Source organism: Epinephelus moara, chromosome 15, assembly GCF_006386435.1.
Source record: "Epinephelus moara isolate mb chromosome 15, YSFRI_EMoa_1.0, whole genome shotgun sequence".
In the NCBI taxonomy this organism is placed as follows: domain Eukaryota; kingdom Metazoa; phylum Chordata; class Actinopteri; order Perciformes; family Serranidae; genus Epinephelus; species Epinephelus moara.
Genome location: NC_065520.1, coordinates 13105442 through 13130318, shown reverse-complemented (window position 1 = coordinate 13130318; position 24877 = coordinate 13105442). Strand labels below are relative to the sequence as shown.

The window sequence follows — 24877 nt, the reverse complement described above, 5'->3', positions numbered from 1 at the left end:
GATTTTCATCGTGACTGAATGATCCACCCATCACACCCCTTTCACCATAATGGCTCAAATTGGGTCCTTCGCTCCCAGCATGCCTTGCGAGCGACTGACTCAGCTGAGGTGCAGGGTGAAGTGTGTCCAGCAGATGACAGCGTTTCACTTTGAATTTCCTGTTTCCTGAGGTGGCTGGTTCTCTCTCTGCATCTTTTAATTGGAGGACAGAAGCTGGCTCAAATTCACTGTAGCACCTTTTTTTATTGTGATTGTAATAAGTTAAGATAATCTCACATGCTGGTTTTGATTCGCTCAATTAAGACATGGCAACAGCAGTGGAGCGTTTTTTGATAAGCCAGCTGTATCCACAGTCAAATCAATATCCACGCTCACCACACAGACATCGATACTACTGTGAAACAATAAATGAAATAAAGATGGAGCTTGCAGGAAGTAGCAGTACTCAGTGATCCATGACTTGCATCTTCCACACGCCAACCGCATGCACAGGCAATTATGCCGTGTTGAACCATGGTGAGTTGAGAATTACTCCAAAAGTGGGTTAACAGCTGCCTGCATCCACTCTCATCCAAATGCTTTCAGCTCTCACACACACACCGTCCCTGCCACCGCCACCGCCACCGCCACCGCCACCTATCCATGCACAGACAATTGGCCTGGTTCTTCAAGTGGAAGACATGTCACACGGGGGCACGGTGCACACAGCTCCAAGTAACAAGGCCCTGTGGGACACAGAGGGGCATGGTATACCTGCCAGAGTGAGTAATACTCCTCACCAGTAAGTGTGTGTATGTGTGTGTAGGCAGAGGACGAAACAAAACATCTGTGCATGTAAGCCTGATCTGCTCTCACCGTGGTGACTGTCTCCACTCCCCCCCTCCCCGGAACGTCACACACTTTTGTTCAGGGAGCTTATTATGCTGTGACACTGTAATGAAGTGAAAATGATTTCATTTGGGGGGAAAAGTGTCGAAGCTTAGGTACTCCCCCCTTCCCACAGACGCACGCTCGCGCACCATATGGCAGCATGTCGGCTCGGATGAAAACATCTGGCGGTCTTCCATGTTCACACGGGCACAGATGATTAGAATGTAGCTCCATGTTACAGCCACAGCAGAAAAACAAGACGGCTATAGGGAACATCGTGCTTTCTGTGGATCAGCACGAGGAGTGCGGAGACGTGACGCAGCAGGGTGCAGCTGCTCCTGTGGAAGGGAACAGTCTGACTCATCTACGGCTACTTTTACCTGTGGGCAAGGATTGCTTTTTTTTTATATCCCTGCTGCGTTCTGGAAAAGTTCACTCAGCTGGGCTATGAGAGAAAAAGATTAAATTCCAGTATCAATCTTGTGCATCTCACCAAAGTGTGGAGCATTGTCTTTGGCGTCACCGCTCAATACATCCCTCCGATTGTACAGGTGCTTTCAGTTGAGCACTACTGAGGTAATGCAGTCATGCAATCATGTGGGATCAAAGCCACTTTCACTGTGGTATCTCACCCAACTTGCACATGTTATGCTCAGGCACAGCCGCCATCTTTTTCTCGTCTTGCTGCTCCAACAAAATCATTAATTCAAATTAATATCATCAGTGTTTAGCCGTGTTCTCTCCAGCACCAAACAGGAAGTAGCAAACGGGGTACACCAGAGGGGACACCAGGTAGGCGAGAACGCTCACTTTTGAATGGTCTTCTTCCAATTAACGAGCGTAGCTAGCCAACGGAGGCTGGTAGCGATTCGAGGTGACGAAATCCAAAGCACACATTTGTCCACAAATACAGTTCATCGCTGATGCCGAATTGTCAAGAATACCTCTGACATGTGGCGCCTTTAATCTTGTGTTTCTAGAGTGAGGTGTCAGATTCTTTAAAGGAAGTTCGGCGTGGTATTTATCTCCAGGATCAGGATGGGTAATAATCTCAAAAGGAAACTAGGGTTCAGGGGAGGTGGCTGAAAGGGGGACCTTGCCTAGGGTGCCGAATGTGCTAGATCCACCTAAGGGAGTTCTGGTCTGTATTTAACTGGACCGAGATGGTGGGTGACTTTCAGGTGTCATGTTCTGTTGCTGCAGTTTACTTTGACTGAAAGGCAGAGTTTGACATCTTGGGAAATACAAAGTGTAAAACCAACGTGTAAAAACATCAAGTTGCAGCTCTGGGGGGGATAAAGTGTCAAGACTATTTTTTGGTCATCGTTGTGAGGTTGCCAGGCAACAAGTTAGGACTCAAAGTGGCCAATAAAAAATAATCCAGAACATTAGACCCCTGTAAAACTGGAACTTGACTTTTTACACTGAGATATAAAGTGTTAATCAGTGAGCGTCGGAGATATTCCGCACAACAGACTGTTTTATAATTTGGCTGATACCATTGCGCACCCGAAACATGAACAACTCCTCATCACTCCAGAAGAGCATATTGAGGCTAATTAACACTGTCTGGCAGTATTTTAAGATTCTTCCCCATGTGCCTTTGCTTTCTCTTTTCTCTCTGATGCTTTGATCGCAGCAAAATAAGTAAATGGCTACACTATGGGCAGAGCGCTCTGAGGCAGAGGGGAGGGAAAAAAAAAAACAGAAAGGGATTGTTTATCTGCCTTGAAGCACGCTGGAAGAAAAAGGATCCTGTTTTCTTAGAGACATTAGATGTGACAGTTTTACTGAGCAAACTTGCCTGTAGTTTCCAACGGACTAAATCCCACTGAAGAAGCAAGTCGACACGAGTCTCTACATCTTCGGCTGCGTTCTAGATACATGTCGACAGCTTAAAGTCTTCATCGTTTATTGGTAAGACCAATACCGTTTGAGTGTAAAATATATTCACATTTGCATGATCATAAAATGCGGCCAACACTTTTATACTGAACATAAATCAATCTGTGGCAGCTGTTTGTGTGATCGCAGCCAAAAGTGCACTGAGGTCAAACAACAATCAGGACACGGGTCTTTTCTTTTTAAAGTGTTTCTCAATGCATTGACTCCCCTGATTTAGTCTTATTCTAAAATGAGGCCGGGCTGCTTCAGTCTCTGAGTGGAATAAGGAGACGTATTGATTGTTGTTTCAAGGTTTTACGGGAGACGGCAGAGTTATGGCGGTTGGGGCTGCGTCGGCTCCCCGCCAGGAAAAGGGATCCGGGCATCGTCAGCAATCTATGCCGCTGCTCCATAAACAAAGTGAGCCGGGTGGCGTTTTCTGCAAACAAATACAGCTCTCTCTCGCTCTGCACACACACACATGCACACACACACACACACAGCACAGAGAAATCACATTACCGTAAATGTGGTTTTATTAATAATAACAGTATCTCTTTTAATGAACATTGCAGATACATAATAGAAAATAAATCAGAAACAGGAGAGACGTCGTCTCAAGAGTCGTGAAAGTGCCTGGAATAATTCTGTGCTATATATTGTCATTGTTATTCATCGTCATCTTCATCACGTCGCCAGAGAAATTCATCATGAAACAAAAATGTGTTATCGGCCCCACTTTGAAAATGTTTGTATTCGCACGGCTTCCCAAAGCAGGAGCGCCAAACTCCTGTCACAACCTCATCGATTCTACGCGTTAACCTCCGGTAAAGGCTTCTGCTTTGAGAGGCCTGGTGAATAATGACCATTGGTTTCATGGATATGGCTCGATTGTCTTCATCTTAATCACGTTATTGTCTTGATTATATTTACACAACGCCACGTCACAGAGCACGACTCCTCTGTTCTGGGATGGTGCTCTTAAGTGTAATCCATGTCTTACTTTTCATATAGGGGGGAGGGGAAACATCTGATTGAGGCGGATAAAAAAAACAAAAACAGGCCTGGCTCGAATCGAAAGATCTCAAATGACGGACAGTTCCTGCAAAATGCAAATTTATCGGCAAACACTTTGAAACTTGAACACAAACAGGCCTGTTCTGAAATATTCTGCAAAAGTAAAATCAAAAACTGAAGACTGCAAGAAGATAAAGGGTCGGGGAAAAACATATTTTATTGTTTACGAGTTCATCACTTTGCATATTTTATGGCACTAAATGAAACACCTCGACGTTATGAGATGCTGTAGGTGTTTTAGTATGAGGTTAGTTCCTTGAAAAACATAATATGGCACAGCTGCAGGAGGGGTAAGTACACGGGCCGCCATCACACGTGAGACTAGCTCTTGATTCGTGGGGTTTGATGAAGTCGTAAAAGGACTATTTCGTGAGTGAGAATGCTTCACTGTCGCTCGCTTTGGTCTAACTTGCTCTAAATAGCATCTGTATAGATATACCCCAGGATTTAATTTGCATCTTTAAATACATTCTTGCCTCTCTTTAGTGGTTACATCTTATTTGGAAGGGTTTCGTTCTAAAAAGCTATTGAGGAGAGCACACCCCGTGATGATTACTGGTCAGTAGGTCAAAAATATAACTGATTACATCCTATAAAATGTTACTTTTTATTAATATCTAAACAATTTTATCATCAGTTGTCTGGTTTTGGAGTGAAACTCTACGTCATTGTTATGTTCCTTTGTCCCAAGCAGACTCCGAGTGTTCAGAACAAAGACGTGAAAGCCCTACTTTATCTGACTCCGCTGACAGGGGGAATGGCAAACAAATAACAGAGCTGTCATTTAAGAGGAAATGAGTAACAGAGATACTTGTTTAGCCCTGGACAGCCTTGTTTGGTCCTTCACAGGAAACCAGGTAGAGTAAATGCTTCGGGTGACACAGGATGTCATGGCTTCCCTCTCCTCCATCTGCACTGACATCATCGATAGCTCCGTCCTTAAATCAACACTGAATCGCTGCAACGCCTGTGAAATCAACGAACATAAAAAGCCTGCTGAGCTGCAATCCGTGGTCCGTTTGAAATGTCAAAACTCTTCTTTTTAATGATGAAAACAACTTTTTTCTCTTGCAATATAAGGGTAAGACATTTAGTGAATGACCTATCGATTTTCGTGAGCTGTGCAGTTCCACATATCAAAACATTGTTCTTTTTTTTCCCCGATTCCTCCTCTCAGAAACTTTATAGGTATAACCTCTCTAAGCAAATATCCCTCAGTTACAAAAATAGATTTTTCTTTTTTCATAAAATAATACACATAATTAATTTTCGGTGATATAATCATCTGTTAAGGTAAATAGCAAGGCTGTTTTTTTTTTTTTTTCAAAGTAAATGTTATCGTGAGAGAAACAGAGAGATGTGAAGCCTAGCACCAATATTCTTCATATCCTCCTTCACAGATATGACTGTTCCCAAAAGCGTTCGATTTGTGACACCCATAACCCAAGATTTTGCATATTCTGGTTGAGTCCGGATTCTCAACCCTTTACAGCAGCCGGCAGAGCTCAAACTCCAAATCCAAACCACGTCGTTCTCATCTCCCGAAGGCTGCGACTTTTACCCCCCCTCCCCGAAATAATCCCAAAGCTTTATAAACTACACCAGCCAACAAATTAAGATAAAGGTAACAACGGTTTATCCAAAACATCTCACAGGCCATTGCTTCACTTTTGTACAAACTGAAACAAAACAAAACAAAAAAAAAAAGAGTCCCAACTGATGAGAAAACATAAGAAGAAACAAGTCCCAAACACTGATGCTACAAAGAATTAGAAAACGTATGTACAGGACCCTGTATTCCTTGACTCTCTGGGTAAATGATCATAGGTGTTGGCTTGTGTTACGTGAGTGTTTATACAGGCATACAAAAGAGTTCTCCTTGCTTCTTTTTTTGTTGTTCAGTTTCAATAAAAGCTCTTATTGGACCAAAACAAAAAAAAAAATCTGCCACCACCTCCATCCCCAACGTGTCCAGTGTGTCCTCCCTCCCCGTCCCCCTGATGTTTCCTGGTGCAAATTCAACAGCAGCAAGTAGCTTAGTGCCATTCAGGTCCATCTGGCTCCGGTGCATTCAGGGTCCAAGCGCCAGTGGTGAGTCCTCCCTGTGACGGACATCATAAAGTTCCACAGTCTACCCCACCTGGCACCGTCTCTGTCACCAGATGACGCTGGATATACTGGTCTCTCTGGGCAGCAGCGGCAGCATGGCATTGTTGCCGTGGGCCTCCTCCAGACTCTGCTGGCGCGGCGACTTGGACTGCGGCCGCTGTCCGTTGATGAGCGTCATGGGGATGTTGCAGTAGGTGTGCTGGTTGCCTAGCGTGGAGAGCGGTGGGAGCGTGCCGCCGGGCGGCAGGTCGTAGTCGTAGCTACGGTAATAGTGTTTCTGCCTCATCTGGGTGTGGCAAGAGTTGTGGAAGGTGGAGCGCAAGTCCGGGTGTGCCGTCGCCATGGCGGTGGAGGTGGCCGCCGCCATGGAGATGGCCGAGACGGTCTGGAGCTCACCGAAGGGGCCCTGCTCGCTGACGTCCAGCACCTGCTCGTGGGAGATGCTCAGAGGCTCCATGCGCTTGAAGGGCATCTCGTAGAGCAGCTGCTTCCAGAACTTGGAGTTGAGCTTGTTGCTGGACGGCCCGCGCCACTTGATGACCGTCAGCATCTTGATGGTGTGTTTGAGGGCCTCCACTTCCTGGTAGTTCATGATGCCGCGCAGCTCGGCGCACTCGATCAGGATGACCTTGATCTCGCCGGTCACCAGCATGTTGCGCAGCCTCGTCTCCAGCTCAAAGATACTCCACCCCCTCCGCACCACGTAGCTGGGCGTCATGACAATGATGAGGCGCTTGCTCTGGTCCACGCAGCGTGCTACGTCCTCGATGTAGGCTGAACACAAAGAAAGATAGACAGATAGATAACTTTATATACATCGCAGCAGGGAAACAAAAAACATCGTCTCTAATTTATACTTGCTTGTACTTTATCTTAAAACTAACTTTAACTGTACATGAAAGTACACAGAGCTCATGAGTACGATGAAACCTTTCCCACCGGCTATTTGAAAAACTCTCTTGGTCTCATAGCGACTGCTGAGTAAAATACTCCCTTTTCTCAAAGTTGCAAACAGCTGAATACAATCTAGTTTAGAAGAACGTGATTTTTATAGAAAGTTTTATCTATATCCAATGAATACAGTACAAAGACAAGATATTCAATATTCAAACTGATAAACTTTGTAAAATATACACTCATTCTGAATTTGATGTCTGCAACACATTCCAAAAAAGCTAGGACTGGGGAAGTTGTCGAATGCTCAAAGAACCTCCCACGTTCAGTAAACACGTTCATTAGTCAGGTGACAGAATCATGACTGGGTATGGAAGGGGCATCCTCGAAATGCTCGGTCGTTTACGCGCAAGGATGGTCACTTTGGGAAAAAGTGCTTCGGCAAGTATTTCAACAAGTTTAGAACAATATTTCTCAATGCAAAATTGCAAGGAATCCACAATATCATCAAATGATTCAGGCATCATGGGTAACCTGCAAATCTGTGAAGACACCATGAATGCTGAAAGGTACAAACAGGTTTTGGAGCAACATATGCTGCCATCCAGATGACGTCTTTTTCAGGGACGTCCCTGCTTATTCCAGTGAGACAATGAGACACATTCTGTGCATGGCTTCATAGTACAAGAGTTCAGGCACTTGACTGCAGTCCAGACATGTCTTACATTGAACATATCTGGAACATTATAATGTATAAATACAACGGGGAGCCTGGACTGTTGAGAAACTTAAGTCGTATATAAAGCAAGAATAGGAGAGAATTAAACTTTCTAACTTCAACAATTAGTGTCCTCAGTTTCCAAACTCTTAGTGTTGTTAAAAGGTGATGTAACACAGTGGTAAACATGCCCCTGTCTCAACTTTTTTGGAACGTGTTGCAGACATCAAATTCAGAATGAATGAATATTTACAAAAAAATGAAGTTGAACGTTAAATATCTTGTCTTTGTACTCAATCCAATTGAATACAGGTCCAAAAGGATTTGCACATCATTGCATTCTGTTTTACGTTTTAAATGGCATCCTAACGTTTTTGGAATAAGGGTTGTAAGATGTATTTGTGGACAAAAGAGGAATGGGATCAAATGACGATAAACATCAAACACTCAAAGTCAAGTAAGATACCTATACGAACCTACATTTGCATCGTTACACCTGAAGATCAAATACATTTGAGTTTATAGTAAATACGATGTTGCATTCACGTCCCTGATGAGTAGCTCAGCTGCGTAATAATGAACGTGATTAAGTGTTTCCCCAGGCCTATCATGGGTGTCAGGAGGAGGTGTTTGTGTGTGTGTGTGCAGCTGATGCCTGCTTTTAGCCTTTCTTGGCGAAGACAAAGACAGAGTGGCTCCTCAACAGCAGGTAGACGGGATTAACTGGGCTTCACTTCCCAATCAAAGCTTACAACCCTCTTGTGTGTGTGTGTGGAAAAAATAGTGTTTTTCTTCCTCCCGCAGTCAGTGAGATACTGAGTGTGTGTATGTGTGTGTGTGCAAAATATCTTGCTGGTCTTTAAGCAAACAAATGCCACATCTCCTCTCTGTCCTCCTCTCCACGTCTCTCAGAATGAACTCCTCCTTTCATGTCACGCTCTGCCTGCGGCGTCACGATGAGAGAGACCTGATTAGAGTTAACTTGGATTTGAAGTCAGCCCTTTCTACTCCAAGCATGACAAGTCAATCTCTTTGCTGTTTGCTAATTGGTCCTCATGCGATAATTCGTCACAAAGCATCCCTGGAGCTAAAACTCCCCCAGTAGGGTTCGAGCTCGTTCGCTTCAGGTCCGAGCAATCGGGCAAAAACAAGTTTTTCTTTTATCTTATCATGAAAAAAACAAATGGGAATGGATAAATGGATACTATATAATTAGCTAATGAGGCGTAGTTTCATTTTATGTTTTGAATTGATTAAACTGAAAGTAAATCTGCCCTCTTGGGGTGCTGTCTGGTAACACTTTATAGCTTTATAGATTACAGTCCTCCTTTCAGAGACCTCACCAGCTTTGCAGTCAAAGTGGTGCATGTGTAATAATTGATTCCTGGCTGCATAAAAATAAAATCAACGCTAAATTACACGAGGCAGAAAATCACTGTTGCTCTGCTCTTTCAATCATTTATTAAAAAGGGAAAAGCCCATTGTGACAAACCATCAGGAGATGTTGGACTGCCAGGAATTCCAACTTCCTGCCAAACAAAATGTAATGGAAGTTTTGACTCTAAGTAGTTACAGGTAAGTACATGGAAGTCCAGAACTAACTACATTAACCCACACCAGTAGGATGAAACCACTAAAGGTATGTCGACCCAGCTACGACACATCGTGACTAGTAAGAGTGAATGTGTCTGCACCATCGTCTCTAATGCCTGGTTCACACTACACAACATTTCTGCCTGTTCTGACAGTCACTACGTCACATTGCGTGACTGTGGAGTCATAAAATCGTGCCGTGACTTGACCAACAGACATGACACACTACATGATGGTACTCACCAATTATCTCCAGTTGTCTTTCACGACGTGCGTGATGTCATCAGGTTATTCTTGTCCTATTTTTATTACTTTTACTATTATTTGAGTCACTGTGTCTGTTCATGTGCCAGCTGAAATATTGTTGTAGTAACGTAAAAGTGCCACCAGATGGCAGGAGCTACATTTGAAGAACCGTACGCAAACATGTAAGTCACTTAATCCTCCACAAGAAGTTCCTACAAATGTTTCACAATAAAAGCCTATTTAGAAAATAAAGGGATTCTCTCAGCCGAGGTTATAAGGGGCTTTTAATTTGAAACAGATACAGGAAGTGTGGAATAATAAATAACGTCCTGTTTATAATGTAGTCTGTTTCATATGAAGCTGGTAGCCTCTGCAGTTGTGGTGAGTAAAAACTACAATCTTTGAATTTTCTTACTTTATGTCCGTCTCCATTATGAAGAAATAACATTGTTTGCTAGCTTGATGCTAATGACAGTAACGTTAACTCAGTGGGTTGATAAAGTGCCTCTGCTGTTTCACGCCATCATTTTTCCCTTTTTACTCTGTGTGGTAACATGCCTAGAGGAAATATCAAAAACCCTGGGGTGTTGTCGTACAGTTGTCTATGGCAACAGATTGCTCTGTGTTCCTATTGGTCAAAGTGACGGCTGTGACGGGAGAAGTCGTGGACGACAAAAAGAAAATCAAACATGCTCGACTTTCTGTCAGCACACCTGTCAGTCTACTTCAAACATGCTCGACTTTCTGTCAGCACACCTGTCAGTCTACTATGACACACTACACGAGATGAAACGATGGATTATTGTGTACGACACTCAGACACCGTACGTCGCTGCATTGGGCTATAATCGGGCTGACATTGTGTAGTGTGAACCAGGCATGAAAGTATCCATTTTTGCCCGTCTCCATTTTGACAGTTCCATATGAGAGTAGTGTGGATGCTAGGTGTAAACGAAGCAATAGTTTTTGCAATTGCAAACGAAAACGTATTAGTGTGGATGTAGCATCAGAGGAAGGTCGGAGGTTGTGACATTTCAGTCACAACTCTCATCAGCCACCATACAACAGACTAAAAGAGACACATTAAATTCACAATGACCCACCCCTAAGTCACAACTTGTGGTGGGACACAAAAAACATTTTGAATATATCTTAAGGGCAAAAAAATTGTTTTCAATCGTTTTGATGCTGTAAACCCACAGACTGTGAAAAGAAAAGCAGTGGACGCAGCCACCGTGACGTCACCCATTGGTTTATGGACCACCAATTTGAAGCCTCGAGTTGTCATTGTGGGGTTTTTTGGAGCCAGAGGTGACCATATTTGGATGAGAAGGTGGAGCTGGGGTGAATATGTACGGGTACACAGCCCAGTCGCCAGAAAAAATGTTGGCATTGTACATTTCAGCAGACCACAGCTACGTTACATTTGTATGTTTCATACATATCATATCAATGTATCTAAAGTGTTGTCGTTCTGATTACATGTCTGCACTGACTGTCATTAGGAAGTGGCGTGACACCTAGCGAGATGGCTGCCAAACTGCAGACCACTGTCCAAGACCAATGCACAACACAACAGAGCAACCTGTTGCTGGGTATCCAGCGGCTTTTTTTGCCACCCAAAGCAGGTGTTTTTTAAAAGCGACATAGCTGCATTTCCAGTCGGGATTGTGCCACCAAAGCTTTTTTTTTTTTTTTTTGGAAACAATACTACATTTCCATCACATTAACCACAGCATTGGCGTAAATGTAATGTAGCTGCTACATATTAACGTACAAATGTGATGTATCTGTGGTTTGCAGAAACATACATTACCAACGATTGGGTTGTGTTACTCCGTGGTAGCCACGCCCAAAAGTTTACCATGCTTTATCGTCTATTTTACTTTAAATGGGACCACAATTGACAAAGTAAACATCATGCTGTATTGATGAAGACTTGGAATTAGAGATTGAGACCATGAACTTATCAGAAAAGTGTTTACTGAGGTAATAAATCAATCGAGAATTAGGGTCATTTTCTCTTCTCCAGTATCAGACTTTTTGCAGCCAGTGGAGCTGCCCCCTGCTGGCTATTAACAAGAATGCAGACAACGTCCACTACTTTAATACAGTCTGTGAGTAAACCCCATACAGCTAATTTTCTTAACACACCAAAAAACACACAAAAAAATTGTGTGCTTAATCTTAACTTCAGGTAAATGTGAGTGAAAATATGTAATAGTTCATGTTTTATGCTACTAACGCCTCATAAAGCCATTAGTAACAACATGTAAATGCTTAAAAAGTATGACTTAACACAGAGTGTTACCAAAATGACTTTCTATGTCACTACTTTGATGAGAAAATCTGCATCAGTGTGTGTTAACACGAGCGTTAAAAATCTGGGGAAAAAGTACCTCTAAGTAGTCTTGTGTCATCCTGGAAATGATCATTGGTGAAACCTAAACATAGATATTTACATTCAAAGTATGATCAAAAGACTTGGAGAAAAGCATTAAAAGAACAGTTCTGTCAATGTGGGGACATGGCTCTGGCATAAACTGTATTTCTCCACTGGTGGTCCACTGGCGATTGCAAAACGGTAATCGCGCCGACCAGTTTATTCCAGTTTAATATGGGACATGTAGCATAAAAAAGCTGAGGAACAGACGTTTATTTTAATTCAGCCGGGTTGTACTTTTGTTGCCGTACATCAGCAAATACTGAATGTATCAGAAATCTATCAGAGTAGAGAGATGTTTCACATGTTAAAGATAATCCAGCATAACGCATGATTTATCAGCAGCTCAGGAGAAGGATTGTTGACACATGTTGAAACCCCAAATGGCCAAACTGTGTTTATCTTAGCCGTGGATTATGCTTTGTTATATCAACTGTTAAGATGCTAATACATTCCCAATGGGAACTTAATGTTTATACATAGACACAATGAGCCAGCGAGCTGTGCCACCGAGCTGGAATAGCGACAGACGCGCTTTAGATTCCTCTCAATCCTTGCATTTTTATGCCATTTTTCCCATATTACAACAGTCCCCTCGCATCGAGCACATAATCACAGCAAGGGATTCAGTGTATAACCTTGGCACAATGCCACTGAAGAGGAACATAATTAGTAATGATGGTATGTGCGGGAAGACAGGCAGATGCAAGTATTCAAATGGAGGCTAATAACATAATGATATTATCAAACTCATCTGTGTGATGAGTTCATCAAAGATAAGCACGGGGCATGGTGAGACGCTCCATTAGAAATATACTGTGGCAATACATGCATTAATATCCATGCATAAAGACCTTTCTGATTGTACAGCTGACATCGTTACACAGCAGCATGCAAAGGTACAGTTTGTATGGCGCTGGATCAGGACATGGACTGTAATAATAGGGCTGGCTCTGTCCACCAATTATGCTGTATATGTAGTACAGGCTATTATGCCTCCCACGGGCTTTACATTTTGTAGACTGACGAACCAACTGGTACGTCCATATACCTTGGAGTTTCTTTCTTTTTTTTAAGGCATAATGTATAACTTTTCATTTTTCACTTTCACAAAGGGGCTGCAGCAACTCAACTCAACACTTGCTGAACATTTTATGAATTCAAGAACAAGTTAAACTGGGTTTATAAACTCTTCTGGTCGGAGAAGTATTCAGAAAGCTCTGCAATGAAAACTTCCCTCCAGTAAAGTTGGTGAAGTATCATCTGCATAACAGGATTCCTTCAAGGTTCATTAAAGGTACACTACATACTTAGATATGACAACTGATGCATGATGATTCACCTGCAAAATTACCATTTGTATATCAATTACTCACCGTGCGTTACCATAAATTCAGGAGGAAAACATAGTTTTTCTTGCATGTCTCCACAGTGGACGGAGAATCCAAAAAATTCTTTATAAATTGATTTCATTGGGGTCCACGTTCAACAACAGCAAAACTATATCAAAGCATCTGTTCACAAATGCTCACACAACTCGTTCAATATAATCCATGTCTTGTTTATCCAGTCGTATGCTCAGTACTTCTTAAACACAGACATTTTTGTGGGAAAAAAACCAAACATCTACAAACAATCTCATGCACTGATGTGTAGTGTGTCGGGGCACATGCATGTGCGCTACTCATAGGTGGAAGTGTTTAAATTCTAACGCTTTAGGGAACTTGTATATGTTTGGGAAGCACAGAGCATACGACTGGATAAATGAGACTTGGATTACAGTGCACAAATTGTTTGATATAGTTTTACTGTTGTTAAATACAGAGCCCGATCATAAAGAATATTCACCTTTTTTTGGATTCTTCGTTCACTGTACAAGCATGAAAGAACAACAAAGTTTTCTTGACAAAAATAAGGTAACATGAGATGAGCAACTGATATACAAATGGTCATTTTGAGGTTGAAATATTCCTTTAGTTTCGTATCTACTGGAGGTGGAGTGCATTTTACATACTCCATAGCTTTTCTTAATCCATAGCAATGTACCATAACTGTGATAAATGTAGTTAAAAAATTACAATGTTCTTGCTAAAATGTAGTGAAATTTAAATATAAAGTGGCATAAAACGGGAATAAGGGACCTCCAATACTTCCTTGTATAAATGTACTTCTTACTCTCAACTACTGGTTAACTTATAAGGAAGTTATTTTCAGTCAATTCACATGCACAGGCTAAAAACTGCATACTGTAATTATCACGCAGTGCTTCATTACTGTCATCTGTTTTGAGCAACACATTTCTCAAATTAATTGCCTCTTCCTCTAAAACTATCTGAGAACGTTTGTCAGGCAGTCATAATAGATTAGTTAGCAATGCGGTATTGTTTTAGTGTTGGATTCATGAAACATTGTTACATGTAATCAGAGGCTCTTAAACCCTGTTTCTTAATATACGGCCTCCCTGCACAGCATGTGTAGGGAGGAGCCATTAAAACAAGGCCAAACTACACTTCAGGGGTTCTTCAGACGCGCTTTTAAGAACACTGGGATACTTCGAAGACCCAAAAAGATTATTACGACTCTTCAAGGTTCCTTGAATAGCCACAAGCTGAACCGTTATTTGGAGGTTTTTAGCAGTGGTTCCCAACCTTCAATTGTCAGACCCCTACAGCCCTATTAGATGAACTTACTGACACCACCTGTAATGTTCCACATGTGTTCATTTGAAGTGAATGTTAATGAACTCTATTTGTTACATGAAATCATTACAAAACTATTCTGACTGTTGATTTCATTACTTTTAGATAAATGTTTCGACTCTTTATCCGCTACGTTGAGTTAGGTGTCTTAACTGTTTTCCATTACTATTGTATTAGCCGTTCCACATACCCCCCGGCAACTGTAGAAGCAACAACACGATGAAAAAAGTACCCGCACTCCTCTGTCTTCTTCCCAGTCTCTACCTGTATGTGGTCACAACTCTGTGGAGTCCATGCAGAATTAAAGAACTAGAAACAAGAGCAGCGTGCGGGTACTTCTTTCACCTTTCACCTTGTTTGTGCCGCTTATTGTTTGCAAGCACTTGCTAAAAATAATGGATGTGCAGGTGCCTCCTAAATGCAATAGTATCCCTTAGCATACGAGTAGCTGTGGTTGGGAATCACTGCTTTTCGGACACGTAAAAGAGTGCAAACTGTTTGTGCAGAACTGTCTCATGCTTATGTGATGTCTGTGTTGCCATGTGCCATAACTGCAACAACTTTCCCCTTTATAACATATGTAATATGATGTTGATTGAGTATGCATCTTATTGCTGACAAGCAGATTGTGTTTGATTAACTGAAGTGAAAAGGTAATGCAAAAAAGTTGACACTGGTTTTGTTTTCTATCCCTTTCCACCAAAGTTTAAACTGAAGAACCCCTAAATGCCACCTTTTATATACTGATCCACTTTAGTTCAGCTGCTGGTTAGAAAAGCTCATTTCATAATGATCACATTAAACAATGACGATCTTACAGGTCTAGTTGCGCCACAACACAAAATGCATCACAGAAGACCACAAACAAGGCATACCACCACGGCACTGACAACACGAGCAACACCAAGCGACAAAACATTCGACACAACTTGACATCGCCGTGAGAGAGAGAGCTTACTTCCTGTGGGGATCAAGTCCCTGTCTGGAATGAAGAGTTTATACCCATAATGCTTCTCCAGCACGTCGGGGAGGATCTCCAGGGCAAAGCGCTCCTCCTCGCGGGTCTCCTGGCTCCACTGGTCCGGGTCCACTTTGGTGTAGGATAGGTAAGCATCATAGTCCTTGTTATCTGCAGGCAAAGGGTGGGAGGACAGAGATGGAGATGGGTGAAATGTCACAGCTCCTGTTATCCTCCAGCAGAGTCTTTAGTGTCGTCAGATCTTTCCAACCAGACCCTTTACTACAGTTTTATAATCCCGGCTATCAAGCAGGTGCAGAGAGAGAAAATAAAGCCGTGGTCTCAGCAAACTGAATAAAAGAAAGTCTGTTCCCTTGAATGCTTGCATCACTTCATGTATGGGCATTAAGAAGCTCCCAAAACCACTTTGCTCCAATTAAATGCTTATATGTTTTATGATTTGGACATAATCTTTCCTGCTTTGGTCAGCAAAGTTATGCACTGCTATACCCCAGATGCTCAAAATCTATTTTCATACTGGTGCACAGAGAGCTATTCATTCACTAGGAGACTTCATTGAGACAGGACGCCTCCATTACACTGACCTCTGGGCACTTCTGCCCATCTGAGTGCTTTTCATTACAGCTCTGTCCCTGATGACGAATAATGTTACCTTGATAGCTACTTTGCCCACTGCAGGCAAAACAAATTAGACTCCAGCCTGAGCTAAATGCCCAACATTGCCTGCTAGGCTGACGCATGGCGTGGCTCCATCACCCACATGAAAGCACTGATTGATGACGGATTTGAAAAGACTGAGCAGAGAGACGGAAAGTGAGAAGTGAGGGGAAGACTTTAATGTTTCGTCTCAAGCTGGAGAACTTCAGCACAATGAGTCAGGAGGGTGGAAATGCAAGACATGGAAGTGAGATATCCCAGAGCCTCTGACGACTACAGGAAGGAGATAACAGTGTCTGGCTCCTGCAGCAAAAACTCAGCTTTAATGTTGTGCTCAAAGCTGTCTGAACAACCACACCACTTCATCAGTAACAGTGACTTGGTTCTTTACCTGGAGGCTCTTTTCTGACATAGCATGGCCACTGTATGGTCAAAAGAATGTAGAAATTGGGCTCATGTTCATGTACTTTAGATCTTAGGCTGTTTTTCAAGGTTTCAGCACCTCTGTCTCAGTCTTTGTGCTACAACTTACGATTCTGGGACATTTGTTATCCTGTAGAAACTTGGTGATGATTGCACCTCGTTTCATAAAAAGGCCTTTGTTACACAGATTGGGAGATTTTGGAAAAGGTAGAGCAATTGAAGTAAACAAACCATTTTGAATGCATTAACAATTAGTGAAAAAGGAAGGGTCCGCCAGTATTTTAAATGCGATTGTAACCTGGAAATAAAAGGAGGGAAATTTTCTTTAAATAAGTCTTGGTATTTTCTAGTAGCCTGTATTCCTGAATAGGCAAATTTGTTCGAAGTCACTTTGAATGGAAAGGTGTTCAGTATATCTGGGTTGTGAACTCTAACAAGCATGAATTTGCTCTTACTCCAGTTTATACGGTTACCAGAACACTACCAAAAACGGTAACTTTCTCTAACATTTGCGGTATGCTCAACTTAGGGTTTGTTAGATATAATAATATATCATCTGCATATAAAGAAATCTTATTTTGTGTTGTCTCTGTGTTGTAACCAGAAATAAAAGGGTTCACTCAGTATTTTAACAGCAAGAGGTTCTGTTATTAGTGCGGACAGGAGAGGGGAGAGCGGGCAGCCTTGTGTAATGTAAATTCAGGGGACATTTTTTGGTTTGTTAAAAATTCTGGCTCTAGGACTTTTAGAAAGTAGTTTGATATATCTGATAGATGAATGCTACAACTTACATTGACATTTTGGACAACTACAACTTTGTGGCAACAGCAAGGGTGTAGAATTTGGTAGGGTCTCCTGAATTGTCCCTAGCAATAATTTTGATAAAAACATTCACATATAACTGTTGTCTGTCAAAGTCTCATCAATGTCTCGTCAATGTTGCCTATTTAATACACAAATTGTTAACAGACCTTAATCTCTACTTCAAGTCCTACCTCCCTAACCCAGTATCACGAATAGTATAGGCTTCCTCTTTCTTGCTAACATTTGAGAGGTTGTAGCTACATCTGGCTCCAGTGCATAGCAGACCAGATGGCACAGGGGATGGGTATTGTTCAGATTTCAACAATACTGCTACTCTTACTGATACTGCTTATCAATCCAGTACTTTAACGTTACTCTCATCAATTCTTTTTGAGTGGTATTAAGAGAAAAACTTGAAACAAATTAAGAACAGAATTAACATTGCTTTATTTTATATTTATGGAAGTACAGTATATAAATTAACATTATGCTACAGCACTGCTTTCAATGCAATTTCAATTTCCAATTTCATCTATAAAGACCAATATCACAGATCCTAATTTGCCTCAGACAGCTTTACAGCATACAACATCCCTCCGTCCTTGGACCCTCACAGCAAATAAGGTTACTGAGCTGAATACTTGGATGAAACAAATATCCGATACAGATAATGTACATTTGACAAGTACGAGTGTCATATAAGTAAAATTGTGTCAATGTCTGTACTTGTGATGAAGGAAAATGAATTACTTTTGTGATGAAAAATGTTCTGAAGCTCAACTCTGAGGCTGTTCTGTAAATACATTTCTCTTAAAGGGAAATTTCGGTTTATTTCAACCTGTCTCCTATCGTCCTAAATTTGTTTCAAGTGACTAGTGACATAAAAATAATAGTTAGCATGTTAGCCGTTAGCCTAGATACAGCCGGGGTGCATAGTAGCGTCAGACCTGTTAAAACGTAAGTGAACGGGCAACCTTCAAGTGCAAAGTTAGTCCACTAAACAAGCTTTTTTTCCACAAAGACCGCCTCATATCGTTAGGATAAATGTCAGAGAACATATAGAAAACGACATGTAAACGTGTTGTCTTACCTTACCGGTGTGCTGCCATGTTTGTTTACCATCTAGCTCTGAAATCTCGCGAGAACAAGCAGCAACAGCTGGAAGGCAGAACCGGACAGTAGCCTAAAAAGTTCATTCATTTATTTTATGAAAGATTTATAGAATAATGGCTGACTTTTTGCCAGACTTCGACTTTGTGGAGGAGGAATTTGATTTTGCAGAGTTTGATGGCCGCCCTTATTTATTTGAGCCAGAATACACTGACGAAGAGCTTCGTGAAATTGAAGAACGGAGGAGGAGAGAGAGAGAGAGGCGCAACAGGTAGAGGACGAGAGAGGAGGAATGGCTGCTGCAAGGCTGCGTAGCTCTGGAGATTGGTGGTGTACCTGTGAATGCTGTGCCCCAGTGCCCACAGAAGAGGAATGCCTCTGTTGCAAGGAATGGGACCGGTTGCAGCCTTATTTTCAAGGTCTGGATGTGACCGAAGACGAGACACCTCCACCTGGAGTAGTATCCAGCTGGGCTTTATCTAGAGCTTCAGGCACTGTATGAGATTGCTGCTTGTTCTCGCGATATTTCGGCCGCGCTTTGGAAAGCAGAGCACAACACGTTGACATGTCGTTTTCTATATGTTCTCTGACATTTATCCTAACGATATGAGGCGGTCTCTATTATTTTTATGTCACTAGTCACCTGAAACAAATTTAGGACGATAGGAGACAGGTTGAAATAAACCGAAATTTCCCTTTAAGTAATAAATATTGCAACTTCTGATTAATCCATATAAATTTCAGGCTTAAAATAACTACTTCTGATTAGGCTCAACCTGCTTTTAATTTGAACCCCAACTACTTCTGCCATAAACCCCGCCCATTCCAAGTCAGAAACTGACACAGATACAGATAATGGTGTACCTGCTTATCCCTACAAAAAATGTATCTTCTGAATTTCTCCAATACCAATAGCAGAACCGTTAATGTCTTATCAATACTACGGTCTTTAATCATTCAGCCCCCGGGTCCTTTAATATTTTAAGTTTTGAACATTAGCAGAGCCACATGCAACTTTAAAAAGGTTACTCAGAAAACAAGGGGGGGGTTAATGGGTGGATAAATGGGAACACATTCCCACAAGGTTACAAAAATCTTGAGGTACCTTCAGGAAAGAAGAGGAAGAAGTGTGGGGTGTTATAGAAGTAGATTAATGCTAAACATTGTAAATTAATGTCTTGCAAGTATATATGGGTGTAATGTTTGAGTGTCAGTATACAACGACCCTTTAATATCACAACAATTGTGATCTGCAAGTTGTGACTGCAGTTATTCAGCCACAAATCAGATATGATGCACGGCATATTTTTGGGTCATATTCATCAGAAAGAAAGAAAAATATCAGATTCTGTGTGTGTTTTTCTATTCGCTGAAACCCTTGCATCGGTGCCACAAAGGGAGGAAAAAAATTGGGACACTCTGAGCTGTCATGTGAAGGCAGCCTTTGAGGTAAACTCATTAGAGACACATGCAGGCTTTGGATGTATGAGTCCTCATTATGACTCTGGTTCCTTTGCTTTATAGTGGCCACCTGCTGCGCAAGTGCCATGTGCCGATGTTTAACCTGTCAAGACACCAGAGAAGACGGGGGCTGAGGATGAGAGGGTCAGGTCGAGAGGAGTACGGAGAGCAGCTGAGTTCAAGAGGAGGGATCTTGGGATCAATCCTCAGAACAGTATCCCTTTTTTTAGCTTTTAATATCATCTTAATTTTACACTCCTGCTTCTCTCTGGGCCATGATACTGTCAGCTAGATTCGTTCACTTCCCAGTGGGTAATTTTGCTATTTGGCACTCGAACATGACACTATGTAATTAATCGAATTCGTTTATATAACATGCAATTCATTTTACAACATCAGGGACATGTAAAAATAATTGAAATGTAACCTCATAATCACTTAGTATAACTAACTCTGAGGCTTATATTCTACTCCTCAGTGACATAAATCTCCCTCTCTGTTATTCTCTGGTAGCATTTAAATGAAAGCTGTGTAGGCAGATCAGTGGAGCTGATTCACTCGTCTGTAGTGAGAAACAGAGAGAAAGGAGAAGGAGGTGAATCTCGAAGGCGGAATGACCCTGCTGCTGCACCTTGAGGAGTCACTCCTTACAGGAGACTGGCGAGGTGTATCCGAGGGCGCAGCACACCTCTGAAACCGCATCCAGCACTCCTCCGTCCCACATGCCGACTGCAAAGGGACTGACGCTCGCTGCACTCTGAGGGAGGGGGGTAATATATGCGTGTGCATAGAGAGCCTACAGTTAGATTGTGAACTCTTGAACTCGCGGTAGAGAGTGCCAAGAGAATTGGAGGCGTAATCTCTAGGATATTTCTGGGCTCCATTACATTTAATGGAGAGTAGATTGGAACGTAACACACATACTTAACTCAGAAGCTACAAAAGCACACACGGTGGACTGCTAATGAGTAGCTGAGCACTTTAAAACATAGGGTTTTGTTTTCCATAACTGATAAACAGCTGCCTGAGGGTACACGAGGCCGCGACTGATGATTGTCTCCATTATCAATTACTTATTTAGTCAATAGGGTGACAGCAAAAAGTGAGGTGACGTTATAGATTACTGGTTTGTATTAATGATAATTTCCGAAACATTTTTGTACACTCTTAGAAATAACGATGGTAACTAGAACCATACAGGGTTCATTGGCTTGTCCAGATAGTTGAACCCTTTTTGGGTACTGGTAGAACCCTTTATAAAGGTTACACCTGGAGCCCTGTCAAAGGGGCTTTACCGAGAGCCCAACATAAAGGGTTATACCTATAACCATCTGTGAAAGGTTCCACCTAGAACCCCCAATAAGACGTTCCGTCCAGTGCAACCTGCAACTCTCATAGTTCTATGAGACTATTGCTACAGCTGTTATTATTTCAATAGTGCAGTAAGGCTAGTAACCGAAACATGGTTCCAAATAAGAGCCAATACAAAATGTCAAGTACCAGGTACCCATAAAGCAATACATCAGGAAAGAAATGGCAGACCATGTGGTATTGTGTGGCATGAATTGATGGTAAAGATATCAACTAGAGCATTACACAAGTTAAAAGAAAGTATTAAGGGGATTCCAGATACATCTACATTTAAAAAATACCATTTGAAACATGGGTTAATATTTGAATATTTGAGGGTGTGGATCTTTTAACACCCATGCTCTCAACAATCCTTGAAGAGCTGTTTCAATCAAAAAGGGGTCTTCGAATGAAGAACCCATTGTCTTACAAAGAATCCTTAAAGAACACTTTCTTAAGAAAAGGGTTCTTCAGAAAGAAACTGTTCTGGGTAAAACCTCAGGAACCTTTATTTCTAAGATTGCAGACAGCACTGTATGTAACTAATTATAGGTAAAACAGACAATTTGTACATTGTTCGTGAACTCTGACAGGAGATCAAGGTAAGAAGAATCATTATATCCTCCTGAGACCATGTGTCCTCATATGAGGACATCACATTTTGGGTTTACTTGACCTTATACTTCATTCTACTTAACTTAGACCTGTTGTCCTCGTTCGTGGACACTTTTTGTGCTAGTGGTAGTAAGTTCACAATACACTAATCCATGGAGAACCAAGAAGTCAGTCTGCAGCCGATCCCGACTCAAAAGTATACAAGGTCCAAAACCTGATCACAGTTTATGGTTGAAACTTATTTATTTATGATTAATAATGTTTTAGTCAGTGCACAGCAGGTGAAGCTGCTGAACATACAACAATGTGGAATTTGTTTCCATGCAACAACAATACATGAATGATGAATGTTTACTTGGATTTAATTGCAGATAATTTCCCCACAATTAATACCAAATTGCTACGGTCAATCAGGCAAACGTCCAAGGAAATCAGCTTTTCCACATGCCTGATTTTGTCTAACCAACAGTCCAATTCACAGAAATATCAGACAGAAAAAAGCAGCAAATCTTCACAGTTGAAAAGCAGGATGCGATAAATGTTTGCTATTCATGCTTAATAAAGGACCTAAACAACTTACAGATCAATCAGCGCTGGATATTGACAATAGATTGTCTACATATTTATCTGCAATGGTTGTTTCACCTTCACAGACGCTGTTTAGTGTAAACTCTCCATTTGTCTCCTTTCTTTTTCATTACACTTGACAATATCACTTGGAAAAAACAAGACACCATTTGACCTTCTGATTACAAATGAGCTACTTTGTGATGTTTACCTCTGCATCTTATATGCAAATTAAGCAGGATGCATTACAGTTGCTGTTTGCGAGATGTGAAAACTATTAATGCTCAGTATCTCTAAACTACACTGAACGCAGACGGAGCCTCATAATTCCATGCCGCGCTGACAACACTGACATTCGTATTTATGGCAGAGTGTTGATGAGTTCCCACCTCCTTGACAAGCTCGCGCGGCTGTTGTCATCATGAAGCCTATTATTGATTCTACTGACACCCACACAATGTGACAACTGAGTGGTCTTTAACTAAATAGCGGCGCTGACAAATAGCTGACAGTCCGTCCTATTGTTACATAAAGCTTACAGTTTTACATCTGGCAGAAGAGGAAGGCAGGCGTTCAATTAGTTCTACGAGTGGCCACAATGAAACACAAGCACTTTCTTGGCAGCGTGTGCAGATTTATGTTGGGGAAAAAAATCTCTGTGCATCCAAGACACTGGCTTAAGGGCTTTCTTAATGACAACTATGCGTGTGTGCAACTATATGTTACATGCAGCTACTTCTCCCTGTCAGCGCAGTTGTTACCATAGAGATGGGATCTTGGTTAACCACCTCCTGCCAAAGCTTACAGAATGTTTTGTCTTCGCTTAAGTAGCAACCATTTCCAGTTTGGCTCTGATTAACGCTTTATCATTGACTACTCACCTACAGTATGCTGTCATTGAAACTCAGAGATGACTTGTGAGGTGCAGGTGCGAGTGCGCGCACGCTTGCAGTGAAGTGATCTAATCGACCGCGGCGTGGAGGAAAGTATCAGGGGTCTCCTGAGAGCTCCGGAGGCAGCGTGCTGTGTCTTATTGAACCTGATCCCCTTATACTGGAGAACAAATTGAAAATCTGTTTCTCTCTCCAAGCACTCACTCGGGTGGCACAATTAAAGGAGACAATTGCTGTTTGGCATTAAGTTCAAGGCCTGACATTTTTTTTTCTTCCCTTTTTCAACACAACCGCCTCTGGGCCATCCATTAAGGCAAAGCTCTGCTTTCCGGGGCCGAAAGCCCAACACAGCCAGAGGTAATGACTTTCATTGAAATGTCTGATGTAGCAGCCATCACAGTTAAGCAGAGCTGGGAGTGTATGAGGAGAGGAGCGGAATACTTTTTTACCTTTTAACACTCATAACTCTCTCGCTGTCTCTCTTTCCGCTACGTACGGTCCCTCAGCCTCTCCGAACTAATCTCATTCCCCCTGAATTCATTGCAGCGCTGGTACTTGAGAGACTCATTACAGGGGAATCAAATTAAAACTTGCTTCTTGTCTCAGTTTGATGCATTCTCAAGCCAAGACTCATCCACCAGGCCCAATCAGGGTTTTTTTTCTTTTACTATTGCTGTTGGGGCCTCAGAGTTAATGTTTTTGTCTGGCACAGGGACTGTGTTTTGATATGCCTTGTAGCGAATGTTCAGCAGAATATATTATCCTATCACTCTTGCACTTGCTCTTCTGCAGTTTGAGCGGGATGACGACCCAATCTTACAGGGTGTCTACAGGTGTCAGACACTTAGGTACATGTAAGGCTTTTTCACACCTTCAGATCATTTTTAACCAAATATTTGACAGTTTTTTGGACAAATAATGTTTTCCTTCTTTAAGCATCACAGGTGGAACTGGTACCTCTCCAGCTACCAGTCCACACTCCACAACTGGTCTGTATTGGGACTTGAACCGGCGACCAAGTCCCCATGGACTGAGCTACTGCCGCCCACTAAAAGATGGATAAAATACATTAAATAAAATGTTTGTAGAAATTTAATTTTAACACTGTTTAATGACTTTTAAGGCCCTTCCTTTATAAAATTGAATTCAAGAGATTTTAAGACTTTCTAAGGACCTGCAGACACCCTTTTCTTCATGAGTGTTGTCAAAGTCTCAAGCCTCAACTTGTCTACTTCAGTAAGTACAAGAAACCCCACAGTACAGAGATCAACACCTTCCTTCCTCCTCTTCCCTTCACTGGTACCTGTAGCAAGATCAGCGCTCAGCAGTGCGAGCGTTTCACTCGCATTTGCGACTAAAAATAGGTGTGTGCGAACTGTAAAAAATATTTAGGGGCACATGTGCGCATAAAAAATCAGCCGAAGCAGCCTATATTTTTGTCAATAAAAAAATATGATAATCTAACCGCAAATGTTGGAGGAACTC

The 24877-nt window shown here is 41.9% G+C and overlaps 1 protein-coding gene across 3 annotated transcripts in view; it reads right to left on the bottom strand.

Annotated features, from left to right (window-relative positions):
* Window positions 1–3300: 3300 nt before the first annotated feature.
* Window positions 3301–24877, bottom strand: part of LOC126402013 (interleukin-1 receptor accessory protein-like 1) — a 387060-nt gene continuing 365483 nt past the window's right edge. For 2 of the 3 annotated variants that reach the window (XM_050063650.1, XM_050063648.1), the window contains 3 exons: window positions 15492–15662; window positions 11791–11835; window positions 3301–6714 (listed from right to left, as the gene is read on the bottom strand). In XM_050063650.1, the coding sequence (XP_049919607.1) occupies window positions 5987–6714; window positions 11791–11835; window positions 15492–15662 (944 nt within the window). In that variant the 3' untranslated portion in view covers window positions 3301–5986. The remainder of the gene's footprint in view (window positions 6715–11790; window positions 11836–15491; window positions 15663–24877) is intronic. The other variant, XM_050063651.1, reaches the window with a different exon arrangement.